This window comes from Dermacentor silvarum, chromosome 11 (assembly GCF_013339745.2).
Source record: "Dermacentor silvarum isolate Dsil-2018 chromosome 11, BIME_Dsil_1.4, whole genome shotgun sequence".
Lineage (NCBI taxonomy): Eukaryota > Metazoa > Arthropoda > Arachnida > Ixodida > Ixodidae > Dermacentor > Dermacentor silvarum.
The window spans coordinates 54,097,430-54,115,647 of NC_051164.1; the positions used below are offsets into that span (position 1 = coordinate 54,097,430).

General features: G+C 44.8%; 1 protein-coding gene across 1 annotated transcript; it reads right to left on the bottom strand.

The window, feature by feature from the left end:
- Positions 1–939: 939 nt before the first annotated feature.
- LOC119433112 (uncharacterized) lies at positions 940–16,580 on the bottom strand. The gene is made up of 5 exons (XM_049658834.1): positions 16,367–16,580; positions 6,079–6,221; positions 5,900–5,982; positions 4,408–4,497; positions 940–1,265 (listed from the first exon to the last, which is right to left on the bottom strand). Exons 1-5 carry the CDS (start codon positions 16,472–16,474, stop codon positions 1,051–1,053), a joined length of 639 nt encoding a protein of 212 aa, XP_049514791.1. The 5' UTR covers positions 16,475–16,580; the 3' UTR covers positions 940–1,050.
- Positions 16,581–18,218: the final 1,638 nt, after the last annotated feature.

Genomic DNA, 18,218 nt, shown 5'->3' on the forward strand with positions numbered 1-18,218 from the left:
CAACTTAGTAACACATGTTGACAAATCCACAGGAATGTTGGTCCAATAATGCCGGCGTTGTTGAACGGCAGTGCTAATATTTTTTTGCATGTGCAAAGAGGGTCAGCGTTGGATCTATATCGGGATGGCCTAGCCGATATTCGATCCACGCTGTTATTATTAGGCCATGGTTGGGCTATGAATCAGAACGGCGCAGCCCATATTGGAACCACGCTGTTAACCTTCTAATCTTGATTTAGCGCCTGAAGGTTTTAATAGGATTTTCAAAAATAGAGGCATAAAGTTTACAAATATGTAGCTCTGTACCTAAAGAAGCTATCGCAGTTCTGTAAACTGCATTCATTAGAGCATCCACACCGCACAAATTTTATATGTCGATTTATATCTTACGGGAATTTCTTACAGTGTTTACAGCGGTTTTGCAAAAGTTCTGCTCACAAATTATTGGTGTATATGAGAGCCATGTACAATATATTACTTTATATGCACTATTAAGTTCAATTTACAGAATTGTGATACCATTTTTCATTGCTGAGTTACAGTTTAAAGCTTGATAGTTTCGTTTTCTGAACATTTGCGATTTTCAACAATCTTTATTAAAAATGACAAGCTAAACCCAAAAGTCGCAACCAACAGTCACTAGAATTTAGCTTTTTCTTTCAAATGCAAGAAACCGCATCAAATTTGGTGCAGTGGTTGCCGAGAAGAACGGTTTGTCCTTTTCGATGTATTTATAAAGCAGGTCCCGAGCTAAGGCTTCCTCTCAAGAAATATGAATGAATGCTTGGCCTAAACAGATTTGAACAACGCGTAACAACCGCAGATTTCTTTTACAGTGGGAATGCGGTTGGCTTTATTTTCATACTAACTCATATTTTACCGAAATGGTGTATAATTTGATGGCTACCGCTCACAACGGGAAGTGAATACATTTTTTTGCCTGATAGAACATCCAAGCTGCGTAATAACATTTAACCAGACATCTTTGTAGCATATTATTATATTGAGATACTATGATGAATTGCGAACTTCGCCAACAAAGGTAATGTTTTATTTTCCCGCTTTCTTTTTTGGCAGCAAATGTAGAAGACTAGGTGGGTTCATCATACGCGTGCCTTCTTTACCAATATTGCTCACGAGGACAGATTTGCAACTATAATAATAAACACGTGTAGAAGATTGACTACAATGTTGCCTGTATATGTTTGAACAGTCCGATGGAGGGTCGCTGTCAACAGTTGAACTTGTTTGCAGCAGGAGGCATTCTGTGGGGATAGGATGGCAAAAAAAACGGCAAAATCAAACACGGACCTAAGAGTGAAAAAAGGCTCTGGTAATAATTGAGGGTGCCTCTGCAAGATTCAATTGTCCGTTTTAAGGCAGTACTCGTAGTCGAAGTCTACTAGAAGATGCGACATTTATCGGTAGTGGTTATCTGTTTGGCGCAGTGGCAGACGGCGCTAAAAGTGTGCGTGGTGTGCTGTAACAGACAATAATTTTCTGAAAACATAGTGAAATGCGTTTGACGACGCCTTTAGCACGCTAAAATGTTAAGCACCGGGGCGCCCCGCCATGGAGTGGTAAACTTGAGATCATTGCACATTCTGAGGACGCACATGACACGAATACTGATGGCTTCGGCCGCACTTATTGCCGCTTTCTAAATTTTTTTGCGCGAAAACAAGGGAAACACACAGAAAGCTAACATTGCTACATGTGGATATTTACTACAAATGACGCGGTGGTATTGTTCGTTCCTGTTGCAAGGATAAATATATCCTGAGGCAAGGAAAACCAAACGGTTCTTCCTTTGACACTGCTAGGAGCCACAAAAATACTCGAGCTGATAAGGATAATTTTAGTTGTGCAACTTCTTACTTCACTACATTCAGTCGTGGTGTCAGTCAACATATTTGATTCACATACATACCAGACTTTATGTGTCAGCCCCGAGCTATAATCGACAGAAATATACCAGTTTTCTTGTGTGATCAAAAGAGTCCGAATGAGAGATATCCAAGTCTGGAGCGAATGCTTTTCCAAGACGTATACGGTTTCACAGGACCAAGTCTCTCTTGCAAGGCAGATCTTGTTAAACGTTAGCTCCAGATTCTGTTCAGTCACTTTCGATCACTTTGCTCCATTTTCTACGAACCTCTGTATCGTATGGGCTCTCGAAAAGTTATATGTTATCCTGAAGTCAATATCGTTATCTATGCAAGAACCTATCACCCATGCATAGCTTTGAAAATCAAAAAGACGAAGCGCATGATGTTAACCTGAATATTAACTAACTCTAAGCTCGTTTTTATGTCGACACGAGCTGCGATATGGCATATATAGTATAAAAATTAGGAGCCATTCCGCTCTGTGAAGATGGATCACCCGCGAAGGTGTTTAGCACACGACACAAAGGTGACACAGAAGTCTGAACAAATGCACGAACACATTCATTGTCTTGACTGGCGGTCATCGTGACGATAGGTACGCACACACATTCTCGTATCACCTCTCTTAATATGATAATTCCCTCATATTTGCCACACTCCCGAGGAGCGACGAAGAGCCTACGAAGAGCGATGGCTGTAACAGAGGCGAGAGTGCAACCGCCGCCCTGAGGAGCCGGAAGAAACTAGACACGCGTGACGTTTCGACGGCACCCCAACCACGGGAGAGCAGAATGAAAGGAAACTAGATGCGCAAGCGTTTGGAACGCTGACAAAGAGAGGGCGGCTCGAACGTAGACACGGCCTATTTAAGATAGAATTGTAGGCAAAATAGTTTTGGGCTAAGATCCGAATACCACACACTTCTATGCCAGAATAAAAACTTACAATATTCAACAAACACTAAATGAACACGCACCTTCATGCCTGCTCAAAAAGTGACTCCAATTCTCTAGTGTCTTGTGTCATTTATAACAGTTCCTTTTGGAAAAAAGTGTAACAAGCATTTTTCTAGAAACATCTGTTCTGACCCTTGTGCCTGGGAACTCGTTGACTCCCAGGTGGGACAAGGGTTGTTCAAGGGCGCATTACAGGTGCCGGAGCCCACCACCCAGGGTCCACAAGGGTATGTGCCATTGCGCTTGAGCCCTTTCTGCACGGTCACCAGGATCGGCCCGAATTTATGCTTACGCATATTAAAATCCGTCGAAGCCCACACATAAACAGCTTCGCTGTAAAAAAGCTTGCAGGGATGCTTTATTAGCAGTACCGTAAGGTGACCTGTGGAAGGTATCGCCCATAATTACTCTTTTGCTGTCTGTGGCTGGTCTTTCATAATTCGTGAGTTACACGTATAGTCGTGTATTTATTGAGCAGTGTACATCAACGTTTACTTACGCGGGTGCAATAGCTCGCATCTACTAGTTTCGTTTTTCTTCCTTGTTTACGCTTAAGTTGTTTCTTCCTTGTTTACACCGTGTTTACACCGTGTTACACCTTCGAGGACTCATGGGTAGAAAAATCCGATGTCGGCATTATGGTATGAAATGTTATGGTGCCACCAACAAAGGTCATGGGTTCCAGTGCCTTAACTTTACATTAATTCAGATAGAGGTAATTAAGGCACTCGGACCCAGGACCTTTTGAGGGAGTCGAGACCACGACCGTAGACGGAAATGCGCAGCCGTGTAAAGCCCAAGTGCGATAGCACCGTGTCCACGCACCGTGTGCTGTGGGTGCTAGTGCAAGCATGCGAAGGTGAGCCGAAGATCGTGGCCCAATCGTGCACAAGCAAGGGAGGAAGCGCGTCGCCTTCCATGACGCGCAAAGCTCCCGGGGGCAGTTTACCTCCTGCGGCGGCTGTGAATGGGATGGCTGATAGCGGCCGTGCTGGCCTTATCTTCAAAGTGATGTGCAATGGGTACAGAGTTTAGGCGCGCCAATTGGCTGATAGGTTCGTGTGCGCAATTCTCTCGCCGCTTAGTTTGCGTTGAAATGACAGGCAGCATGAAGATAAATTTCTCGCTGCTGCGGCCGCTCTTCTTCACGCCAGCGTTTTGAGAGCGAGCGTGCACGGTCATCGAGTGATATGTTTTCATGTCCGTCTGTGCTGGCTTAAGACCATGCCTGTAAATTTAGTTAGTAAGAATGTATTTACAAGTTTACACGAACGATAAAACTACTGTCCTTACTTCGCATAGCTGTCCAATAGTTAGCTATCTATCGTGATCGATGCTTCGCCTTTTGGGCGACACTGCAGCTTTTTGTTAGGTGTCAACATGAATTTTGTTATTGTTTCCATTATTCCCAGGCTCTATGAGCGTAGGCCACTCACAGAACTGACTTTATTTTCGATTTCCCCAGAATGTTTGGTGATTTATTGACGTGGCTTTGCACCAAGACTGCTTGGCACTTTTCGAATTGCGTACATTAGGGGCTAGTGATAACGACAGATACTTACGTCGTTCCAGACAAGGTGGATCTTTTATTAGGATGATGCAGGTCTTGCGCGGGTCGATATACATGATCTTAAAACGTATACGAGGACCATCTGGTTTCATCAAAAAAGCAACGTACGTAACCGAGAGTTAACAATGTGACAAATATTGTGCTCTTAGATTAGCACTCGTGGCTCTGACACTTAAACGGCAAACATGCCACACAATATCGAAAAGCCGTCGACAATATTGGAAAGTTCTTGAATCTAGACCAATGAAACAGGCCTAAGGAAATAACGGCAGAAGTGAAGACTATGACATGCACAGACGAATGTTAGCTGGCTTCAGAAATGCACTTCCAGAGGCATATAGCACATAAAATGCTTCAGAAAAGATGACACGAACGAGTGCAATCACGCATCAATTGCAAGCAAAATTTATCGCTATTACAGAACTAGGAGTCAAATGTGACATACGAGAGAATTTAGACAAAACGTTTGATAAACTAGTGCTAAAACTAGGTATGATTTGTAAATCGCTAATAAAGCGTTCTCTAAACGCAAAACATTGTTCACCCGCATCGACTTGCACCTAAGCGGAGGGTTCTTGATGTGTGCCATTGAAAATATTCTGCTCTCTAATATAGCTCAAACATCGGAGTATAGTCACACCTTTGTGAAAGTTTAGGCAGCTTAAAAATTAACTTTGTAGCATTTGTGTCATAACACCAATGCCGTCTCAAAATATCTGCTGGCTTTGACAAAGTGCTCTGCTGTGACTGCGCTCTGTTGCCAGTGAATTTTGCGTGATGCGTCTTGTATTGAGCGTTAATAAAATATCGCTTTCTCGCTAATCGGCACGCCTAAATTCGCACACTGTCCCTGTATTAACGCGATAGACCCCGTGTCGCAGACAATCCGGAGTAGGCAGCAGCACCGTAGCCGGCGTTGGCGTCACGTGAGTGAAAAGTGCCCCATATATTCTGTACGGCACTAATGTTCTTCTTCTATCACTCAAGTTGCTCATACCTTGTCTTACATTATTTACAATGTTATTGCTCGGAATTTTGACAATGACAGCTCGTGAACAATTGCCATGAAACAAAACACCGACAGCGCATGCCTTATATGGTAAATCTTCTCATTATTAAATATTAAAAGTGCGATACAGTAACAGACGATTTCCACACGCAAGAGGCCGCGTTTCTACTAGAAAGCTCGACTTCGTGCGTAGCGTTCGCCGCCAGCGTTTCCCGGTAAACATTACGGTTACATAACCAGTTGCCAGGAAGCGTGAGAAGCAGTCAGAGATCTTTGAATGCTATGGCGGTCCACTCTTAACGGTGAACTTAAGCGTCATCAAATTTTTCGCCTTGGACAAGTTTAAAGATAACAGATTGTTCGATCGATGCCTTGAGTAAAGGCGTTGGTACCCTTCGTGACCTGTGGTTACTGAATGGTAAACATTTGGCTTGCCTGCGTTTCTAAGCAGACGTTTCATGAAGTAAATACTTACCTCTTAAGACCTTGAAATTTACGACGTTGGGCACAGTATGAGGATGGGATGCTACAGTAGTGAGTCGTGTAGTAAACGTGTTGCTGCGGACCAAAATAGTTTTGTTAAGTGCCGGAAGGCTCCTACAACCATTTTTTCAGAAAGCTCTGAGGTGGCTGAACTGCGTGCTTGGTACTTACAGTATTCGTTGAGGAAATATGTAGGATACATTGTAAAAGAACGCGTTGACCTGTTGGTGCCGTTTAGCCATAGAAAAGCATGGGGAAATAGTGGCGAACGAGCTGGTTCTGCTTTTTGCATAAAGTGTTCCCATACCAATCATCTATGGAAATAAAGAACAAAAGCGTCGTGTATTTTAGTTTAGACGCGAAAGCAAGAAATGACCCATTGAGCAAGACAGCCGACGTCTGTATCAAGGAAACGGCCCCTAAATTTCCATTCGCCGCGATGCCACGTCACGTCACGTGCTCGTCTCGACGGAGCAGAGCAGGCGAATGGAAAGACGTGCTGTCACGCGGACACACCAGGTGTTGCGCGAACGCATCGGCGCGACGCCACGTCACTCTCGTTCTGGGAAGCCTGTGCTCTCCGCGTATTCTATGACCGCGCAAGCTCTCGCCTGCGTTGTGACTTCACCTCGGTAACCCATATACAGAAACTAATGTGTAAAAGAAGAGAATAAATTCGTAAGGGAAATGTTCGCGCTAGTGAGTTTCGAATCCCCACGCTCAGAAGCCTAGTGCCTTGCCCAGTGCGCTAAACCAGCGCCTCCTAAAGAGATAGCCTCCTCGCCACTCTGCGTTACACCATCGTGCTACTGGGACCGAAATTTCCACTGCTAAGCAATGGCGTACCAACTATTAAAGCGATAGCGTTAAATGGCACTGTGTCGTAGAAAATTCGGCGTTGGTGTCGGTGCCGGTGTCGGCTTCGGCGTTAAGCATAGGCGTCTGGCGGCCATATTCTTACCGAACCACATCATCCCGATCCACCCCGACCACACAGGCCCTCCGCGTGGCGCAAGGTGTTAGTGAACAACAATTAAATTTCTGAAAGTAAAATCAGTCGGAAAACTGTAAAGTAGGACTTAACCACAACCTAGAGACGTGATAGCGTCGGATTGTAATTTGAATGTACGAGAAAAAAAAAGCCTGATAAGCAGCGAGGGATCTTTGAATGTTGTCGCGTTCCACTTTTAAAGGCGAAGTTTAAGCGTCCTCCAATTCTGATGGTGTTTCGCTGTACTATGGTTCTAGGCAACATTGAGGGGAATGTTGAAAACCGAGCCTTTATAAATTTTGGACACGCGCGTGCCTCGGTGCAACAGCAAACAATTACCAAAATAAAAAAAAAAGGTCCTAGGACCTTCACATTTTGATATAAGACGGTTTAAATTGCCCCTGTAAAAATGACTTCCCAGCAATGCGTTTGTCTTTAAAGTCAAGCCGACTTGAAGGGGGTCAGTGTCAGCTTGGTCTCTGTAAGCTGGCTTTCCCGCTTCGAGTGTTGCAGTGAAGCCTACTCATAAAGAAAAATGTGATGCGGACGGAGTCCGATAACGCTATCGCGTTCCAATCTTAAAGGTGAAGCTTAAACGTCCTCCAATTTTCTTCATTTATGCTGCGCTATTACGTGATCTCAAATGCACGAAGCATCCTGTTCACTTTCATGCCTGACTGGCCTGACTCACGCGATACCCTAGCCTAATACGATGCGAACCGTCAGCGGAAGGGAATGCTAAACTAGTCCTACCAACGATCCGACGCGTGTTCGGCAAGCTCTTAAAGGTTCGAAGTCAGCTTCCAGAATCTTAGCTCCGCTAAGGATTACTTTCAACCCTTTGCTACATACAAGCTCAACCTCGCATCGATTACTGTGACTCAATTGGAAATGGAGAACTTCATCAACCGCTAAGCACCGTGAAGAACGACGTCTATCGCCATCTGGAGAGGCTTCCCTCCGACAACGGCAACTTTCAATCTATCGATGCGCAAGTCACCAAGGCAACCATCGCGCTTGGTTCCATCTTGCTGCACGAGCAACGCCCAATGCGAGCCTCGCGGGGCCTCGTGCTACCTCTACATGCCATCCGAAGCCTCAAGTCCGCACCTGACCTGCCACAAGCTCTGCGACTGTGCTCTCGAATTTGTCCGCTTGCTGGACGGCAAGACCTCAATGCACGAAGCATCGCTGTTCACTTCTGCATCTCCCAACCCTCCGCCGCAAAACGTTTTTCTCGAGTAGGGGAGCAAACCGGAAACGATCTGACGGTCTCTCTCTCTCTCTATATACATATATAATAAATAATATATATATATATATATAATCATATCATAAGAAGCCAACAAACAGTGACACCAAGGAGAACATAGGGGAAATTACATAGGGGAATTTATTTATGTCTTCCAACTAGAACTGACACTCCCATGGTCAGTTCTAGTTGTAAGACATAAATAACCCAGAAAGTGGATGGGAAAACTACGTACGCCGCGGTAGCTCAATGGCGAGCGCATCGCACGCGTAATGCGAAGACGTGGGTTCGTTCTCCACCTGCGGCCAGTTGTTTTTTCATCCATTTTCTATTTTTTTGCATTAATTTATCATATCTTTCATTCAACTAGTAAGTACGAGTAATGTCCCCTATGTTGTCCTTGGTGTCATTGTTTGTTGGTTTCTTATGATATGATTAATAAACATCGGGTCCCTTGGTTCCCTTTTGTCTCGTTTCAATATATATATATATATATATATATATATATATATATTGCGAATTACAATAAGTGAAAGATCCTGGAAATACCTCTGCCAGTTATCTTTAAATTTACCAGACACAGACATGTTTATAAAGCACACATGGTTAACCATGGGGGCCCGAACACTTATTTGAATTTGCATTTACTACTTGCAACTGTATAAAATCTCCAGATGATGCAGGGACAAAAGGCAATGAGTGCCCCACAGAGGTCGCTGATCCCGCCCAGAATCAGCAGTACAGTACGCATAACAATGCACCTTTGCTGCAGACAATTTTAATAATTAAACAAAGAATTGTACTTGGTGTCTAAGTCTACAGCATAAGTGCATCGCTAGTTAAGGTAATAGTATTGTCGAGTGTATACAGAACGAAGTACAATCGACCTAATTTCCAGGGAAGCTGCTTCTTTCGAACAGTTGCAATAATAGCTTGTTGCCTGTTTGCTGCGTAGTTTATGGCTTAGCCAGACATTCTTACATTCGACGACTTGATCCAGTACATAACCTTGGACTGCGCCTAGCAAGTGGTGCTTACAGAACATCACCTGTCCCAAGTTTATACGTTGATTGTAATGAGCCTTCCTTACAGCAGTGTAGAGCGTTACTCACTTTTTCTTATGTACTCAAAATTCAGTCATCACCGCAGCACATATGCTACAATATCGTCACACAATGCAACTCACGCTTACATTACACTAATAAGCGAACATGATTCGGCCACTTCTTTTACGGCACGAGGAATACTGCAAGACTTATGATATTCCCCAAGAGGTACCGCAAGCTGCTGAAAGGCCACAAAGATTGCCTCCATGGTGCAATTTTACAGTTATGTGATTGGACACTAACAAATCTAAAGAAAAAAGACATCCCACAAGAACACATAATAGAAGAGTTTCCGAGCTATCCAAGAAAAATATAAAAATTACACGGTATTTTGCACTGATGGCTCTAAAACACAAAAAAAACCATGTGGGTGTGGGAATCGGAACGAAAAATTTGGAAACTAGTATTCGGATACACCATTTTGCTGCCATCTTTACCGCCGAAGTTTATGCAATATGGATGACAGTAAAAAAAAATTATCAGTGAAAAGCTGAAAAATGCAATCATTTATACCAATTTATTATGTGCACTGAGAGATTTAAATTTAAACTCCGCCTGCGAACCCCTACTTGGTGACATCTTAAACATGGCCTTTAATAACAAATACGAAGAACCATACCATTCTGCTGGGTCCCAAGCCATGTTGCGATACCAGGGAATGAAGCAGCAGATAGATATGCGTCCATGGCAGTGCACAAAAACATAACTCACATAACACTTCCATACAAAGACAGTATCCAAGCGATTTGTAGGCCCTTGCATCAAAATGGCAACAGGAATGGAAGTTGTGCATAAATAACAAGTTACATGTGACTAAACCCCTGCTTGGCGAGTGGAAATCATGCAGTCACCAAGAGCGGTTCTATGAGGTAATTTTATGTCGACTTCGAATTGGGCGCACACATCTTATACACAATTTGCTACTTCGAAAAGACAATCCACCAAATTGTGCGAAGTGCCATGAACCACTTACAGTAATGCACAGTATTATGACATGTCCACATACTGAAACACAGAGACGGAGACCTTTACACAATCTAAATAACCTGCATGTACTTTTACACCCCACCTTACTATTGGGAGACTACCCGCTAGTGCAATTCACCGAGTTGTTCAACTTTTTAGATGAAACTGGTTATTTACATCAACTATAAAGTAACACAGCTTTTACTGCCCTAGCATTGGTTTTTTTATTGCCTTGTGACTGGCGCATAATAGCCTTAGTCGCCTTTTGCGCCATTAAACCAGAATTAACTAACTTCGTTTCCTGTTTTATATCGCATACTTTAAAATGTTGCCCGTATATATGACTGTTCCGTTTGAAACAGTTGCCTGCGTGTAACGCTTTGGAGCACTTGTTGGAATCTTCAAGAAGCCAGTAATTCCTCAACGCACATATGACTTCGCTATAACATTTACCATGGTATCCGAGGAAGCGCGGGAACGGCTAGAGTCACTCTATATGCTCCCTACGGGAGCAGAGAGTTGCGCATAGGTCCGCCATCTTGCCCGCCGACGCATCCGTGTTAAGCAGAAAAGCCACTCCTCTTGAATGCAGGATGCGGCACGGCTCAGCTGCCGAGTGTGCTTGCCCCTTCATTCCGCGAAGGCCAGATGGCGCGGCGGGCGACAGTGCAGACCATAGAAACTCTACGGTGCAGTCGCAGCCGTGAAGTTGACTTCCCATCACAACGATGCATTTTGCGCACGTGGCGTGCGTGCGAACGCCGAGAAACGCGTCATACGGCCACCGGGATCCTCTCACGCTTTTTTATGGACACCCTGCGTGATCAGTGGTGAGGATCCGGCACTGCCGAGAAATTCGCGCGTGGCTTCCGCTACGAGAAGCGTGACGTGCAGGTGTATGCAAACGCTGAGAGTTCTTTCCTCGCTTGGCACACATTTAGTGGCACATATTCAGTGACCCAAGGGGGTGAGAAGTTCATTGAAGAGCGGCAGATACCCAGTGAATTGGTGGCGCACCCTGCCGAAACATCGGGTTGCTGTCCATGGAGAATCACTGGGACGCGGGTTTGATTCCGCCTTGCATCGGATAAATTTAAATAATCTCTTTCGTCATTTTAGAGAGGAACATTCCAAGGGGCACATATCTAGTTGCCTAAGTTGGCGACAAAGACGTTCATTTGAAGAAGCGACGCACCTACTGGCACATAACTAGTGACCCGAGTCGTCGTCTTGAAGAAGTTCATTGAACGCCAGCATGGGGACTGAGTGCAGCATACCCAGTGCTCGAAGTTGGGGTCAAAGAGTTTCATTGCACAGTGGTGTTTCCCCAGTCCCGCATCTGCAGTGACCCATGTCGGCGTGAATAACGTAGGTTAAATGCGGTATAGTATGTACACATGCATTGCCACTTCTCAGTGACCCAAGTTGGGCAAACGGTTGGTCTCGAACTCTTTCTACCAGCGTCTGAGCCCGATGCGCTACCCATTTGACCAGGCAGTACCCTGTGAGCAAAGTAGAAGGGAAGACGGTTGAGACAAACATAGAATACAACCGGAAAGAGCTTGATGTACCTTAAGGATGCTCACGCATAAAAACGCGGACACGTAAGGGTAAAGGAGAGTAAGAAAGTTGGCAACCAAGGTACAGAGTAATTGAAAGTGCATGCGGACCACTCGGAGTCATCAAAAAAGTGAATGAATCAGAAAACAGAGACTGTGAATTGGGTGCCAGGCATAGAAACAGAAAAGTCAGTGGGGTTTTACAATGACATCAAAGAAAAAAATCAGGAAAGAAACTTTTCATGACAAAAGAAAGGGCCGTGCTTTGCTTTTTGAGGCATACAGTTGCCCGGATGCCAATACCATATTGGACATATTAGTTGCAATAAAGTAGCCCTTGTTTGCTGCAGAAAAAAAATTGATTGGGCTTATGACATCGTACTTGCAAAAGAAAGTGACAGGCCTGCGCAGTTCACGTACCATAGTCACAGCGTAAGCTGCAGGAGCGGCTCCATAGGAGCTTTATTTTGGGCACTACGCATGACAGGGTCTTCGCGGCGAAGTCTCTTCGTGTCGTTTTCACGAGAACGATCTGAACTGTGCACTCGGTGGCGACGGCGAGTTGCGGCTTGTGCGGCTTGTGCTGTTGCCTGATTGCCGCCGCGCGCGCAGCTCTACCATTCGCGTCTTCAGCAGCGGTTCGTACCTTGCGAGGATGCTCCATACGTGTACCGAAGAGTCAGCACAGGTATCCACGCTACGTGGTACACAAGTCACAACCCTTGACCAGTGGCACGGTGCGTTGTTGTTGATAATGATGATGATGATGATGGTTTATTGGCATCCCCTTCGAAACGGGGTGGTGACAGCAACCTAGTTGGTTGAGTTAACCAGGGCCGCTATCTTGTACGCGTTCGAAAACGCGACGTTCGGTCTCGCCTCACGCGATTGGCCTAGATTGGCCTAGGCCGCGAAGTCGGCTGCCTGGACAATCGTGAGGCAAGGCAAAACCGAACGTCTGTTTTTCTAACGCGTACAAGATAGCGGCCCAGGTCCAGCTACATATAGCATGTAACTAATATATGCAACTGCTACATGTCGGGACGCTTGGTGAAATATACCGAAACTGCAATGTAAAGTTTGTACGTATCGACGCTATGCGGCGCGCATGTCACATCGCGAGTGAATGGCACGATGCGATGCTAATGATGATGATGATGATTTAATGACATTTCCTTTGAAACGGGACGGCGACAGTCACCTAGTCTGCTTGAATTATTCAGGTATTCAATACATGAAAAACAGATACATACAGCTCCATAATTATGATGATGATTTATTGGCAGCCCCCTTGAAACGCAGCAGTGACATAGCCACCTCGCCAGCTTGATTTGACAAGTGGCACGATACGATGCTAATGATGGTGATGATTGTATTGGCATCCCCTTTGAAATATGGCGGGGACATAAATACCTAGCCAGTTTGATTGAATCAGGTACACCATATATATATTTTTCTAGCATTCTCGTATTCATCTCCTTCAACTTCTTTTTCTCTTCCTCAAACCTTATTTAACTGTCTTGTACCACTACCCGTGCATCTGCTACATGATGTTCTACCTGGTGTAATATTATGAAACTGCAATGCAAAGTGTGCACGTATCGACGCTACGCGGCGCGCTTGTCACATCGCGTGTCTCCTCGCGCGCTAGAACGCGTTGAAACATGGAGGAAGGAAACCCAGGAGAGGCCCCGGCCAGCACGGACGCATTGGAGAGAGTGTGGCGGAAGTCACGTGCTGTTTTTCGCAAAGGAGCACTGGGACGGGTACCCCAAATGTCAACGTTGCCATAGCAACCGCGTTCCAGAAGCTTTCGCTGCTGCTCTCGGTATCTGAAAAGTGAGATAAGATTTTTCCGCCGGTGTCTTTCTCGCAGCACCTTTTGTTCGCGAGAAAAACTGACTTTGGATTGTGGCGTGTAAGCTTGAAAGTTGTGTTTTGGGTCCGTGAGTGTGAGTGTCAGCCAGCAACAAACACACTCAACAATCACGGCGCGTGTCTTCGTCGTCTCCTTCAACGTGCCACGGAAAAACACAGGAGCGCGTCTGCTTCACTAAAACTGCTACAGAAGTTCGTAGACTTTGTTTTGATGCGCGTCGGCAGCACACATTTCCGGCGGCTCGTAACAGTGCAAGTTCAAAGTTCGCGCCCATCTGCTCCGGCGAGCTACAGAACCCCTGATTGGAGGCGCAGAGGGAGATGGCACACCAACATGGCGGCGCTTCCGGCTTCAAAAACGTGACGTCAGGGCCTCTCTTGTTTTGTTTCTTTCCTCCATGCGTTGAAAGGACATTTTTCCGCGGCATGCTAGCGCTAGCGTGGCTCAGTGTTAGAGTAGCTGACTCTCTCGCAGCGGGCCCGAGTCAGATGATATGATGATGATGATGATGATCCTTTATCATGGCTCGCACCCACTAAGGGGATAGGCCAAGAATCGGGCGGCAGTAGGTAGCTCCGCCGGGAGCTACACATTTTCTTTCTCATTCCCGACGATAGCGGCTACGGACACCGGGCACCAGAGGCGGCGGCGGCGCCGGCTATTGGAATGGGCCCATAACAGCTTAAGCTGTAAAATTCATGAGCCATTCCACTCTGTGAAGGTGGATGACCAGTGAAGCTGTTTAGCGTATGACACAGAGGTGACACAGAATTTTTAACAAAGGTACGAACATCTTTATAGTCCTGAACGGTGGTCATCGTGACGATAACTCCGCACACACTTTCGCGTATTGATTCTATCACGTAAAACGGACATACCTCTTTAAACAGTGGCTCATACCCCCGTAAACGCGGGGCTATGAGAAGAGAGAGAAATTTATTTACAGAAAGGCACAGCGGTTGGCTTGAGTTGTAACTTGCTATGGCCTGCTACTCCACACTGGGGAAAATGGACGAGGAAGAAAAGGGCTGATGAATGATAATGATGACAACGCCAGAAGAGAACTAAAATTCTACGCCGGAATGATGAGCGGCAACGGAGCCAGCTGTGGAAGAAGACGACGAACGCGTGAGCACTGGCACGAGCGCGTTCCGGCGGTTGCGCCGAGGGGCACCAATCCTTTCCACTAGGTCGCCTTATCAGGCGCACACTACGTCACGCACTACGTCACACATTCACAGACACATCGTTTTAGGCCATCGTTAAACCGGGCTCCGACGCGAGCGGCGATATGCGTTTGCTTTTGTTGTGGGCGGTTTCAATCTCACTTTTTAGGGGAGAGATTTTCCACGCGGACGGCATAAAATCCCGGATCCAGCCATAGAAAGCTTCGCAGTAGAATATTCACTCAAGCAGAAATGGCGCAACCGTCCCCCTTCCAGAAGTGCTGGGCTTAAAAGCTGAAGGGATCCCAATTTGGACAATGGTAGAAATCCGCAAGGAAATACTGCAATATTGGTGGGAGAGAAGTCCGGAAAACGTGGTTAACTTGTGTAGTTAACTTTGCAAGACAAAGCAGAGACAGGCAGAATTCTACATAACAATAAATGTAATAACACATATTTCGCTCACGCTTGAAAGGTTATTATTTGTCGCAACATCGATTCAAAGCGAATTTTATTAGCGACTGCCGTCGTCATCATCATAGAGGTTTGATCTGTCCATGGTCATTTTTGTCAGGCTTTGAGTCTTGTATTGCTAAAATCGACTCAGTAGCTGGAGCTGCAACAGCGCCACACTGCAATTTGTTGTGGTCGGTGGAGAGCACGTTGGCGTGGTAAAATTTGTGAGAAATAGTACGTCTACTGACACAGAGTGCGTCAAATACGTGAAAACAGCAATTGTCCTTGGTTGATTTTATTGCGAATGGCATCCTTAGCATTTCCGTACAAGTTTGTTTTTTTTTTGTTCCGGCCATCTGCCTAACCGTGTTCGTGCCCCGATACTAAATATAGTGCAGTCTAAAGATGTGTGGTAATCCGAAAGCCTGTGCAGTTTTTTTTTAAATGTGAGTTTAGCCTCAATCACAGCGTTATTTAAAGAAAAAAATCTTTTAAAATATCCCCGCATTCAATTTAGTCTTAAAATAATTCTATTCGTATACTTGAATAGTCATTGTGAATGTGTGCTGCCCTAAATTTACTTATTTACAGTAGAAGCTGCCGGCCCCACCTGTGGAGACCAAGGCAGCTGGTCTCCGTCGGGGAAGAAAAAAAGAAAAAGAAAGAACATGGATTCAGTACGATCCCAAACGTAATAGCCACCTCTGTACAAAACAATTCGCTGTAAATTTTCTTCCCCTTGAGAATACGATCAAATATTCGTAAAACTATCAACTAGTGTCGAAGCGCTAGTCACAAGGAATATAAGTAACTTAGCGTTTGTGTTTGACTCTGGAGCAAGGAGAACCAGCCGTTATGTTTCATTTACAAAAGGAACGGGATGAGTACGACTATTGGTAAATCTAATCAATGGTGATATTGTGACATCATACGCGCACACTTCGCATTATACAGACAGTTGGGAAATCCTTCCAACAAAAATATTCTCTACATTTTAGTGCAGCGGGAGATTTAAAAATGAAATAAGAAATGGTGCAAGCAAACTAAATATAACCGCACTTTAAAACGAGAAAACAATACTTGCATCACTAGCAATTTGTCGAGCGAAGTGGTGTGGGTCGTCTTCATATGGAGTGGCTGATACACTGCCAATAAGAGCAAGGATGTAAAGAGAGACGGTGACGGCGACCATATTTTGGCTTTTGACCCTTTCAATGGCGCAGTTGAAGGTTCCTTTCAAAAGAGGCGTCTAGTCTTCGTGCAGAGCAACCTACTGCCTGCCTTACGGAAAATACCTGGCGAAAGCTTAGAGATGCAGCTTTTTAACTTTTTTTTGCGCTCCAGAATGTGCAATGCATTTTTTATGTGCACACCTATTCTTTTTGTGCGAACAAGTGCGCCTGTGAAAAAAAAAAAAAAACCGTGCGGCACAATACTGCACGTCGAAATCGCTTCTCTAGCTGAAGCAGATATTTTTGTACTACGCGGAACAGTGGCTCTTTGCTACTTGCATGCATGACGCAGGGAAACGTACGAACTGTGACAAAGGTTATGTTTTATTTTCGTAGTAGCGTGGCAATATAAAGTGCGGCAGCTCGTGATGTAGCTTTGAAGTAGTTGATTTTCTTCGCACGAATATGAGAAATCCTATGCGTAACAGGCAACTGAATGAGCAAAAGCTTTATCAACACGTCATATCGATTGAAATTGAACTTCATACTAAAGGACATGCTTAGGAAACAACCACATTCACGTTTTTTTTTCACACTGGCGCAGCGTATTGAACGCATTTCTTAGAAACTAGCATGAACGTGAATTTCCTAATTAAATTAAATTCTGGGGTTTTACGTGCCAAAACCACGATATGATTATGAGGCACGCCGTAGTGGGGGACTCCGGAAATTTCGACCACCTGGGGTTCTTTAACGTGCACCTAAATCTAAGTACACGGGTGTTTTCGCATTTCGCCCCCATCGAAATGCGGCCGCCGTGGCCGGGATTCGATCCCGCGACCTCGTGCTCTGAATTTCGTAATGATGAACTTGCATAAGCACAAGTAACAGTTATACACAGTTGCAATTAAACAACTTAAAAGAGCATGCCGTGAAAAAAAAAAACTTCAAATTTTGGATGATTGCCTGTATGTGGCGAAATTGATGCTACTGACAAAATGATGATGCCATGATGGTTTCATGCTAAAGAATCACGGCTGAACGATCATTAGCCGTTGCGCTGCCAGAACTCAGCTGAACGGTTAGCTTCAGCGAACCGACAGAAGAGACTTTTGTTTTCTCGCTCACCTTGCAATGGTACACAGTTAATGTTCATAGTGTTTTGGGTTATGACGAGTGAGTCAATTATCACATTACCTGTGAACCACCCGAAGCGCCTTACGTTCTCTTGTGGCATCTTACAATAGTACACAGTCAATGTTCATAATGTATTGGATCATGACGAATGAGCCAATTATAACATTTCCTGTGAACAGACCGAAGAGCCTTACTTTCTGTTGTGCAACTTACAATGGGACACAGCTAATGTTCATACTGTATTGGATTAGGACAGGCGAGTTATTATCACACCGAAGTTTTCACCAACCAACCAACCAAGTGCCTTACGTTCTCTCGTGAATCTTACAATGGTAGAAATTTAATATTTATTTCATAGTGTATTGGATTATGACGAGCGAGTCACCCTTTCCAATTTGCGAAAATCCACATAAAAGCTAAGAAGTCTATGTTTTTACTGTCCGTCAAAACACAGGCAATATAATTATTCATGGTACAATCAAGACAACTGGTTTTGGATAGAACTTCACGAAATTGATATGGTTGCCAGCTCCTGTAGCTTGCTTTTATTTCGTTGGGAAGTCGCTATTTGCAACAGTCTTCAATTGGGAGGAGAGGGAAAGGGGATGTGAGGAAGGAATGATGCTT